General features: G+C 36.6%; 1 protein-coding gene across 2 annotated transcripts in view; it reads left to right on the top strand.

Moving 5' to 3' along the window:
* The window catches only part of CNST (consortin, connexin sorting protein), a 58,438-nt gene that overhangs the window by 8,141 nt on the left and 37,973 nt on the right, over positions 1-12,324 (top strand). For both annotated transcript variants that reach the window (XM_074168659.1, XM_074168660.1), the window contains exon 3: positions 7,783-8,220. In XM_074168659.1, the coding sequence (XP_074024760.1) occupies positions 7,833-8,220 (388 nt within the window). In that variant the 5' untranslated portion in view covers positions 7,783-7,832. The remainder of the gene's footprint in view (positions 1-7,782; positions 8,221-12,324) is intronic.

Consider the following 12,324-nt stretch of genomic DNA (forward strand, 5'->3'; position numbering starts at 1 on the left):
CTCATAGCAGGGCTAACCAGTAATGAGATTGTTATGTACGACTGTCTTGTGAAATGATAAACTACTGAGTCCCTGCTATAAGACAGCATGGTAGTTTTTTTCTGTGGAGATGTCAGGTAGATAATGGGAGTATACATATAAATATTCTTATTTCCATTTAGAAACAGTAGCATTCCAACTATTAAATGTTGCATATAAAAAACAATGCAGAGCAAAACTGCTAGCTGGAAGTGGTCTGGCTTTGTGAGATGGTTATAGCTAAATGAATTGCCTGCCTTCTTTATCTGCTGTCTCTGTCCTGCTGCAGCAAATTTTGTAATGGTTAAGTATATCTTCAGCAACTAGTACTTTTCTCTGTTTTTTTGGGGGTGGTTTTTTTTTTTTTCTTGACTGTGGTGAGGCAAGAGCACTCTGAAGCAATCTGGTGATAATATTCCAAATTACTTTAGGTGTATGTTGGCTTCCATATCAGCAGAAGCAGCAAACAGTTGTAGAGAATTGCACTTGCACTTTCTCAAAAGAACATACAGGCTTTTTGTTTATTAGCTCCTGTAACAGCATAGTAGGCATTGTTCTTTTTCTTGCAAGCTAACGAACTCGTAATGGTATGTTGTATGTAGTTTTAGATAGTGCCATGTAGCTGCTCTGTCATCTAGAGTTTCTTCTCCATTGCTGCATCTTCATTTTGTTAGTAAATGTAATTGTAATAAAATGAGATCAACGTTCTTCCTTGTGTGTGAAAATTAATGTGCAATAATAAGAATTTGCAGTACATGTTTTGATTTTTATATGGCCGTGATAGTTTTTACCTTGGTTTGTGTTAATTTTAGAATTTCATATTTATCAATATGAAATGAAATACTAACATACAAATGTGGTCTTGTAACATATCTTTACACCAGCTATCAGGAAGATCAACAGGTGTATTCTTTTTAAGAAATATGTGGGTTAGGTTTAGTCATTCTTTAAATTTCAATATTTCTACAGTTTCCCTTTTTTGTTGTTGTGTTAGGAACACCAACTCTGTAAAAATAATGGTTTAAAAACAATCCAGTTTCCTTTTCACAGAATCACTGTGAATTTTTTTTTCTCTAGGACTTGTGAAACTGCTTGTATTTAAAATAAAAAAAAAAAGGCAAAAACATTGCAACAATTAAGAAAATTAAATTCCTTTAGTCCTAGGTATTATCTATTTTTTACCAGTCACTAAACCTGAGACATGTTTAATTTCTTCTTTAAAAGGGTGGGGATTCCACAACATCTCTAGACAGCCTGTTTGGTTGTTTATATGGCAATCTTTTCTAGGCTGAATAAACGTTACTGGGTGTAGAGAGGAAGAGACAGCTCTAAAACTCTTACCTCACTGTAATCTAGATTCTCTTATTTGTGTGCATCTTAGATATTGTACACAGAACAAAAATACTCAGCTGTAATTGATTAGTGTCTGGTAGGGCATAATGAATTCTCTTGTGCCTGTAACACTTGCTGAATTATATCTCAGGAGAAAAAAAAACCCACTTGGACTTGTGGTCAGTTTTCTGTTTGGTATCTCTTCGTGAAATATTTTTCATTAGAACTGATGACCGGTTAATCCCTATTTCATATAGATGTGCATTGTTTATTCAAAAGATACAATGTGTTTTGTTTGTATTAGTGAATTTTGTGTTACTCCTTTTGGAGCACTGCTTGCTACAATTAATTTTGAATCAAATCCTAAAAAATACTAATGACTGTTTCTAACTGCAGATTTTATTTTGCTATTGTGTGTTATCATCGAAGTTAATGAAAAGATCAAGTAGAAGCAACACTGGGAACCAAGCTGAAATGCCCATTCAATTAGAACAGAACAATATAGGTGATAGAATGGGGAAATTGACTTTCAAAGAATTAAGTCTTAAATCTCCCCAGTTAACATAGGATAATTAAGTGGCATGAGAATGAGAGAGGGGAAAATAGTGTCTTTGGCAGAGGAGCTGTATGAAGGCAGTCAAATGGAATAAACAAATGATTTGCCATGAGCTTTTGAAATGTTAGAACCTTTCTACCTTTTGCCAGCAGATGTGGTGTTATGATCTTGGTCTGTTCTGTAAGATACTTCTGAGATCAGTAAATGAAATACTTTGCTGTATATTCAGTAAACATTCACAAAACCCACCAGCTTTCCAGGATAGAGGAGCTGTGTTAGTATGACAGTCTGGGGGAGGGGGTGTTGTTTGTGGGTTTGGTTTGGTGTTGCTTTTGTAATGCCCTCTTTGAATTTCGTCTGTGCCAGGTCAGGAAAGATCCCAGTTCTTCCCTTTTTTTCAGAATACAATCCAAACAACTGTATTTAAGGTTATGTTTCCTTAGTAATGATAAATGGAAGAAAGGCTCTGTACACACACAAAAATGAACAACTAAAAAAGTTCTTGAAATTATAAGAAATCATGTGAAGTACATGAAAGAGAACACTGAAGAGCACAGGCTTTTTAAAATTGAAATTGATTTAAAATAGAAGTGAGTACCATGATATATCTATGATGTACATAGTTTGTCCTCAAGCAAACAAACTTACAACTAATTTTTTCAATACAGACTTTGTCTTTTAGCCACTTGGCAAGTATTTTCCATCTTCTTTTTGATATGTGCTATAATCACCATGACTATATATGCTAATTGCATGAATCTGTGTGGCAACTGGAACTGAAGCACTTTCATTCATTGGCACCTTTTAACAGAGGTCAGCACAGTTCTACTCAGTGTTAGCTTTTATTTCAATTTTGGGCTGCCAGTGAAGGGAGGAAAGATGTGCCTAGGAAGAAACAAACATGTTCTCTTAGTATGTTTGTGTGTACAGTTCATTTCAATGGCACACCAGTAAATACAGTAACTGCACGTTAATGGTCTGTTAAATATAGTTCAAATCACTAGTGGTTTAAATTCCAATTTTGGTTATAAATAAGTGTTTGTACTTATGGTTTTAAACAGAGCTACAGTTCATTCTCACAGGGTTTAGCTTTACTTTGGTACCTGCCTGGTGCCTTGGTAAAGCCAAAAGTAATAGCATATAGCAACACTGAAAACCAGGAAGGGGAAAAAAAGTTTCATCTTGCGGTGTACGGAGGAATCCTTTTAAAAGATCAAGGCCAGGGCTCTTCTAAACTCTTTGAACTATCTCTTTCTGGATTTTCATTCTCTAAAGAGTCATAAGGGTTGCAGAAAGAAATAGATTTTTCAGGGCTACTTTTATTTGGAGAAATACAGAGTTTCAATCAAAAAAAAAAAAATCAATAAATGTTGATCTCTTCTAGCTGCAGAAGCTCTCCAGCCTCTCAGCTAAAGAGCAGCTATCATTTTAGCTACACATTCAAAGGAAATGAGTTAATATTTTTCTATCAAAATGTTAGCTTCCTCTGTAAAAACTGCCACTTGTCAAAAGCATCTTTTCCTCATTTTGCACAATCTAATAGGAAACACCTTGTTCAAATGCATCCAAGTTTCTGTTTCCCTGTGATAGATGTTGAAAGGATAAACTGTTGTCTACTGACAAAAGCAAGAGAGTGGTGGTAGGGCATCCTGATTTCTAATTATTTTTTAATTATTGCTGTTAAAACTAATTCCTTCTTGGCTTTGGGCAATTTACTTCAACCTCTTTTGTTTGATGTATCATTTAATCTAGGAGCTGGGGAAGGCAGCAGTAGTTATTATTTCATGTGCTAGGAAAAGTAAAAAGTGAACCTTTTAAGTTTAACATGTTTTTGGGATTATTGTTCTTTTTTAATGATTTAGAACACTTATCAATAAATCAACATAACTATAGTGTGGGTGTCTGTAAATAGTATCTTTCTAGTTCTGATTCTTGCTGGTCTCATTGAGGTCTGTCCTTCTTTTAACCTTTCATTTCATGTTTAACTCTTTTTGAGAGAAAAGGGCTTGATTAAGGAGCATCCTTCTAATGAACAGATGAGTTCTCCAGATACGTACGTCCTCTAGAGTTCCCTTCTGTGTCTTTCTGGTGCTCAAGGAAAGCCAGTTCTCTTATTTGGTTGCCAAAGAGAAGTATGACTTATGTCTCTAGTGTACAATTCATTGTTCTTCTAGAATAGAATGCTTCAGTTGGAAGGGACCTATAATGATCATCTAGTCCAACTGCTAAGGACATTGTCCAAATACCCCTTAAACACTGACAGGCTTGGGGTATTGACCACTTCTCTAGGGAACCTGCTCCAGTGTTGGTCCACTCTCTCAGTGAAGAAATGTTTCCTAATGTCCCATCTAAACCTCCCCTGGTGCAGCTTACATGCTGTAGGAATGGCAATGTTTTTTGTTAGACTGGTATGGCTGGAAATAGTTAACAAGTTCTTCAGGTTGGAAGCAGAGATGGAGTTGTCCTAGTTGGTGCTGATTTTTGTGTTGCCCAGCTCATGGAGGCTTGTCACCCTCTGCATGCTTCCCTGGAACACCTAGAACATTCTTCTTGACAATACTGGCATGCAGCCCTTGTAACCTTCTGATTCCTAATCTTTACAGAGCATGTGCCAATTGAAGTATTATCTGAGGGTAGGTGCAGCTGCCCAGGTCTTGCTGCTCCTGTAAAACCAGTAAAACAGTATTTGATGGAGGAGCCCAGGAATACCTAAGTGGAGGAGAAGTAGACTTTTGCTAAGAAGGGGTAGACTACTATAGGTGACATTAATATGTGTCCAGGAAACTGTTAGCTCAGCAAAATTTATGTTGTGTTAAGAATAAAGTCTTTAGAAATAAGCTCTTCAGGAATGCTAACAAAAAATATTTTGAAACAGGTGTAGAGGGCAGTCACAGGGGACCAGAATAATTGAAAGTAGTGAAGAAAATGGAGCGAACAATTAAGAAGAATTAATGCAGTAAAGGATTTCCTGGCTGTGCACCCCAACAGTTAGCATAGATGGTCAGCAGCAATTGTAGTAGCTGGTATGTATACAAGTACAGGATAATTTCTGTACTGTCCTCTTCACCTCTGCAGTCCTGCATCCTTTTTATTCCCTCCTAATCCTAGAAATGGGAAAATACATTTGACTTCACAACATAGTGTCCAAGTGAGTCCTTGGTAAAAGGAATGTATGATTTACACCTGTTTTCACCCCTCAGAACTAGCAAATTTGCTTTTTTTATATGAGCATTTTAATAAAGAATACTTTAAACCTTGTATGAAAAGCAGATACAGAAGGAATTTTCTCTTTGTGGTGTGGCCTGTGTCTAATTAATGATCCCACCATTCGGTCATAGAATCATAGGATGGTTAATGTTGGAAGGAACCTCTGGAGATTGTCTAGCCTCACTAGACCCCTTCTACCCTTCATCCCTGCTCAAAGAAAGGCCAGCTCAGGTCCATGACCAGAGGGGTTTCAAATACCTCCAAAGATGGCACCTACACAACCTGTTCTGGGCAACCTGTCCCAGTGTTCAATCACCCTTACAAGTAAAGCTTCTTTTTATGTTTCAACAGAGTTTCTTGTATTCATTTTGTGTCCATAGCCTCTTATCCTTCCACTGGATACCACCAAGAAAAGTCTGACTTGGACATCTTTATTTGTTCATATCACATTTATGTGTGTTGATTTGACTCCCTCTGAGCCTTCCACATGTTGAACAATCACAGTTCTCTCAGCTTTGCATCCTCAGTCATCTTTGTGGCTCTGTGCTGGACCTGCTCCAGTAAGTCCATATCTTTCTTGGACTGGAGAACCCAGAGCTGGATCCAGGTGTATCTTGCCAGTGCTGAGTAGAGAGGAAGGATCGCCTTCCTTGACCTGCTCTTCCTAATGCAGCCTGAGGTGCCACATGGTCAGTTGTTGTCCCAAGTCCATTTCTGCTGGGCTGCTTTCCAGCTGGGTGGTCCGCAGTGTGTATCAGTGCATGGGGTCATTCCTTCCCAGGTGCAAGATTTTGCATTTCTACTTGTTGAACTGTGTGAAGTTCTTGTCAGCCCATTTCTGCAACCTGTCGAGGTCCCAATGAATGGCAGCACAACCATCTGGTGTATCATCTGCAAACTTGCCTGAGGGTTGTCTCTGTTCATCACCTATATTGTTAATGAAGAGGTTAAATGGTACTGGCCTCGCTGTCAACCCCTGGATGCACACCACTAGTTAGTGGCCTCCAGCTGGACTTCATTTGGTTGATCCCGACACCGTGGGCCTAGATGTTCAGCCAGTTTTCAGTCTGCCTCAGTGGCCGTTTATCTAGTCTGTACTTCATGTGCTTGTCTGTGAGGATGTTATTGGAGACAGTGTCAAAAGCCTTACCAAATTCAAGGTAAACAGCATCTATTGTTCTCCCCTCCTCTGCTGAGCCAGTCACCTCTTTTGTAGAAGCCTATCGAGTTGGTTAAGCACTATTTACCCATTGTAAATCCACACTGGCTACTCTTGATGACCTTCTTGTCCTTCATGTTTGAAAATGGTTTCTAGGATTACTTGCTATATCACCTACCAGGGATTTAGGTGAGGCTGAGCAGTCTGTAGCTCCCTGAATCCTCCTTCTTGTCCTTCTCTAAGACAGCAGTGACATTTTATTTTTTCCAGTCCTTTTACCAACTACAGAGCTTGTGGAGGAATAATTTTGGGAAAATCTTTTTAGTAATCTTTAACAGAAACATGCTTCTGTTTTTGAAGGAAAACCTACTTATTCTCTAAGGCATTTTCCATTTTTCTGCAATTTGAGTTCTTCTAGCAAATAAAATGAAACATTAAATTAAACACACACTTGTTAAATATGCAAGATATTTCAGTTGTATATACTGGGCCGTAAGACTGAAGAAAGCCTGGTGAAGACAGGTTTCCTAAAATGCCTTTTTATTTAAAGGAAAGGATAGGAAGCTGCTGTAGGCTTGTATAAGGTCTTCTATAATACAGGAGTGCTTGCTGATTTTTGGCTTTGCTATTTAAAATAGGTGAGCCTAGATCTAATGTGATATAGATAATGGAGCTGTATTTCATCTATATAGTTGCTAAGTTAAACCAGTAGTATTGCCACACTTCTAAAAGCTGAAGATAGGAACTGATACAGTAACAGCCCTGGATAAGTACTGTATAACTCTGCTGCTTAGAGCTACCCTTTTTTTCCTGTGAATATGCATCTAATTGCAGCGTTGATTAGAGTTGCATGTTCACAAAAAGGGAAAATTGACCCCTGCTGAGAGTAGGTGGGGGATTAGGTTTTTTTATTAACAAACCATCTGCTTCTGTGTATACTGAAGACATTGAATGTTTTCTTGAAAATAAAGTGACAATCTGAGTCAATAAACAGGTTCTATTTGCATCTAATTCTTGTAACAAAGTTAATCTGTCTGCGTATTTGATATCATACCATCACTGACAGAATTAAAAGTTGTTCTGCTTTTATTCCTCCCTGATTTATTTCAGGAAAAGTATGATCTTATGTGGCAAGAATGCTTTTGTTTTAGCCATGGACTTAAAGGGGGGTGGTGTGTGGGGAGGTTCTGTCTATCTTTTTGTTTTTCTTGTTACCTCAGCTATAACATTGTGAGCACTGCTGTAAAGATCAGCTATGCTATTGGTCAGGTAACTGGAACTGATTATAATTGGATAAAAACACAAGTTTATAGGTAGTTTTTTGAATGTAGATATACTTTGCTTTAAGACTTACAATGGGGCAATGGATTACTGTTTGAAAGAATTTCTCCATACTTTTAAACTGTATCACTAAGCTAATGTGATTCTTTATTGGTTGGCATTAAGTACGAGGTTATTTATCAATTATAATATACATATTATAAATGCTGTTTCTGGTTTTATATTTTAGGTCTAAAAATATTTGGAGGGAGAATAAGTGGTTCAACAAGTAACGCACTAATGGATGACAGAGAATTTCCACCAAATGATCTACAAATAGACTCAAAGGACAGTCTTCCTGATGACTATAGGGTAGAAGGTTTGGCATCTCATTTGGTTTCTTCAGCTGATGAAAATGAAAATCAACTTGACAATGATGGGAATGAGGTTCTGACCAGTAGTAGCATTGCTATGGGACGACAGGATAAAGGTGAGCAGGACAGCATCAATAACAATGAGAATATGGACAGTGGAGACTGTACCCCAAGCTGTAAGGAAGGTGAGACTGAGAGGAGATCTGCAAATGTCCGTATGGACCCCCAGCTGGAGGAAAAGCCTATTACAGAAAAGCATCCTGGTGGAAAAAGGAGTCCAAGAAGCAAAAGAAGCTCCACTAAAAAATCTAAAGGTACTTTATAAAAAAATATTTTTGTTCTGTTTACTTAATAACACTGTAGTTCTAATCTGTGAACTAATAAGAAAGATTATTTTAGTTGTCATACTAATTATTTTTAAAATTTCACTGAAGTTTTTTTTGGAAGGGGGCATGGAGGTCTGAACTGTTAATAGTCCTAAATCAGATTCAGTTCTAGATGTTTTCACTTTTTGTATTTCAACATTGCTTATGTAGCAAAATGAACAAATTGAGGAAGCACAAGTAGAGGGAGGTGCAGAGTTTCGGTATGGAAATTGGGTTGACTTCCAAATCAGAACAGCTAGAAATTCAGGCAATATGATTTTGTTCATTTAAACATTGTGGTTGAGTGCAAGACTTTGGTGTCTTGATCCAGTGTCAAGATGCTTTTAATCTTGGTATGAGTATCAAATAGCTTGATCTTGGCCTGATGTTGTCAAAATTTACTTACTTTTTTCAGGACTCAGTTCTAGGATATGCATTTTCGGTAATGAGCTATTCAACCAATGTGTTTCTACTTCTCCTTTAGATCTTTTGGATATGACTTGGATAAGGAAAATGTAAATTTTTATTATGTATTCTTATTTGAGATGCTTCTTCCCTTTTTGAACTCGTAGGATTTGTCTGCATCAATACAATGTGTTATCATATTAGGGTTTTGCCATGAATCATAAAGTTTATGTGTCATAGTGCTGCAAATATATTAATTAAAATCAGTGTATCTTTGAAAGTTGCTTGGAACAATTCAATTATGCCTGTTTTTTTTTTTTTTCTCCCCATGTATTTTTTTTTTTTTGTCTAAAGACTGAGAAGATGACGAACTTTGCTACTTAAAATAGCTAGTTTTAAAATAAAGTTTTCATGCTACGTGGCAAGTCTTTCATGGTCTAATCTGAAAACTGATGATAACCTGAAAGGATTAAAAAATAGGTAAAGAAAGGAAAGGAAGGAAGCCTTGCGTTCCATATCTTGTACTTATCAGCAAAATCTAGAAAAGAAAAATTTTGTTTTCTGGTAGAGCTAAGAGGATTCCTGAAATCTTTCATTACAGGAAGAATGAGTTCTTATTAAATTATGCAGAAAGTCATTAAGTATATATTTCAACCGTAGATTTAATGTCTAAAAATAGAAGAAAATACTTAATTTAAAAAAAGAGTTTGGCAGAAGTAATTGAGAACCAGTCATCTGTATGATGGGAATAACAAAAAACAAGTTGATGAAATGTGATACAGACGTGTGGGCAGAAGTATCTGAAGCATGATGAGAAGAAAAGGAGAAATTCTCCCAAACACTGAAAGTTAAACTCCACCTGTATTGTCTCTCCATCAGTTCGTATTTTTCTTTATAAATGAAATCAACTGATGCAGAAGTACCACAAAACAAGCTGTGCACAGTAGATGGCAAAAAGCAGAAAGCTGAAATATAGAAAATTTAATGGAAAAATCTAGAGCTGTAAAAAACCACAACAGAAAATGTCCTACCTGCAAAACTCATTTAAAAGTTTTCTTGAATTCCTATGAACAAACTTCACTACTTATCAATAAAGAAAATTGACTGTTACAGAAAGATCAAAATATAAAATTACATCATATCTCCCATTGCTTACGGGCAGATTTACATTTAGCTTTTTAGAGGTTCTCACATGATGGTTCTTCTGTTTTCACACAATGTAGTGATTGTGTGACAATTTCTTGATGTTGTAAATGTCTTTATTTTAGTGATAATCTTCGTTTTAATTTCTAACACCAGCTATTTTAATCAATTCTGAAGTACCCCTCTACATAAAAGAACTAAACTAGCTTGCTTGTCTTTATACCAACTCAGTGATAAAGGAGAGAGTAATCAAACCAGAGTGGAAGATCCCTGAGTGGGTGACAGCAGTGTCACAAAAGCAAGCCAGCATCACAAACGAAATACTTGCATGGCATGTATTATGGTGATTTTTTTTTAATTTTTATTTTTAGCTATCAAGGAATCGTGGATGAGTTGCTTTGACTCATAGCTAAAGAAAGGATTTATGAATCTTCTTCTCTGTCTCTCTGAGCAAACCTGTTAGGGCTGCTGTTAAATGTTGCCATTCTGGAAAAGATTATATTTGACTTACAAAGCATGTTTTTCGTGTTCTTCTCTTGCTAGTGACTAAGCCAATGAACCTGGATTATGGAAAACTACTTTTACTTATTTTCATTTATTCAGGACTTGCTCAGGAGAAGACTGGTGATCCCGTCTTCCACTCTGAGCATATGTTTTTACTTTAGAAGAAAGAGCGAGTACTCACAATGCATTTGAAACTCTCATAACCTTTTATGCTTTATAAGCAAATATTTAAAGTATTTGATTATTATGTTTCTGTATATCCTTCCAATGCATTGGAGCTAGAATTATCTTAGCTCCCTAAGATCAGTTGACTGAGGTGCAAGATTAAGAATCACTGTATCTGGTTGAAGATTTACCTGGTAAATCTTCAGTATCCTAGGGCAGTATCCTCCCCCTGACAGTGGCCAATAGAGGATGGGTGGGTAAAAGGACAAGGCAAAGAGATAGTGATTTGTTCATGTGTTTTCCTTGTCATCAGCAATTTTCCATCCAGGACTTCCCCAAGTAGGAGTTGGTAAACTGTAATAGCTTACAGTGAATTTGTCACCTGACTTGCAGTTGTTTTTTGAGTCCATTTTGGTGTCCTGGAGTCAGTAGTTCCAAGGTATCTCCTATACATTGTTTGAAGAAGAACCTCCTTCTAGCTCTCTTGGTGCTGCAGTAGATGTATTAGAGGAAATTGACAAGTCTGTAGCTTCCAGATCCCAAATGTCTCTCACATTCTTTTTGTATACTAATAAGAGTTTTGAATAGACTATGATTATATCTGTTTAAGGAGGACACTGGTGATCAAAGAAGAGATATAAATTTAAATTGACAAATTTAAACTTTGGTGATTATTCATACTTAGATTCCTTGTAATGAATCATACTAACTTTAGTGCAGTAGAGATAGTGATTCATGAAGTGTCATCTGCTTCAATGTATTTTTGTAAATACGGACTTCAAATTATTCCTGTTCTCTGAAAATAATTTCATCTTTTTCCAAAAGATCAATCATGGCATAACTAGTGACATACTATTGTAAAATGACACTGTGTCATTCCTGAACGCAGTATAGCATGGTAACTTGTGCTTAATCGCTTTTCCCCAAGTTAAATTCTGCCACATACACTTTTCCTGTAAAATATTCAACTTATTTCTTGGAACAGCTTGAAGGTGGGGGAAGAAAGTGGAATGGTTGGGATGAAACTGGTGTTGCAGCAAGTGAAATATACGAATATAAATTGGTCAAATTATGTGAAGAGTCAAGCAATGTAATTTTATTTAGGGTTCTGTGCTGGACTAACCAAGATTTTGAGCTTCCTCAGTTAGTTATCTTTACTGCCAACACTCCCGTCTTAAAATCATTTCTCTTAGAAATGAAATATTTTTTTAAATAATTGGTAGTCTCTTTTTTTTTTTTTTCTGTCTCTTTTTTACTTGTTCTTGAATGAATCAGTCTGAACCAGATTTCTGGTATTGAGTACCAAAGAATTTTTAAAAAAAGAGATTACCATATGTTTTCTGTACTAGAAAGTTCTGTTACTGGTCACTTAAGCTAATGCTACTGAATGTGAAAATTAAAATTCAATTAAAAAATAATTTCATTTTGATAGCTTTATTTGATAGCAAATACCTCATACCTGCACCTATGACTCATTCTCAGGCAAGGTGGCAAGAGCATCTTAATTTCATATACTTGCAGTACTGACAAAACAAAAAAAGGTGAGATGTATTGAAAAATGCTTTTGTCATTTTTATTCACAAGGTCTGTCAAAATTTGAACTTTTTGCAAAAACTTGAGGCTCCTTCTGTGAACTCTTAGGGAAATTTTGAGAAAGTTTCCTTCTCCCTGTGTCTAGGGAAACCTTGGCATACACAGCTGGGTGTGGAAGATGTCAGTTGAAACCTCTGTGAGTCTGGCAGATCACAAACTTGAACCCAGCTCTCTGCCACCAGTGAGTGCTCTAACCATTGGAGAGTTGATCTGGGCTGCATCAAAAGAAGCGTGGCCAGAAGG

The sequence above is a fragment of the Numenius arquata genome, chromosome 2, assembly GCF_964106895.1.
Source record: "Numenius arquata chromosome 2, bNumArq3.hap1.1, whole genome shotgun sequence".
Lineage (NCBI taxonomy): Eukaryota > Metazoa > Chordata > Aves > Charadriiformes > Scolopacidae > Numenius > Numenius arquata.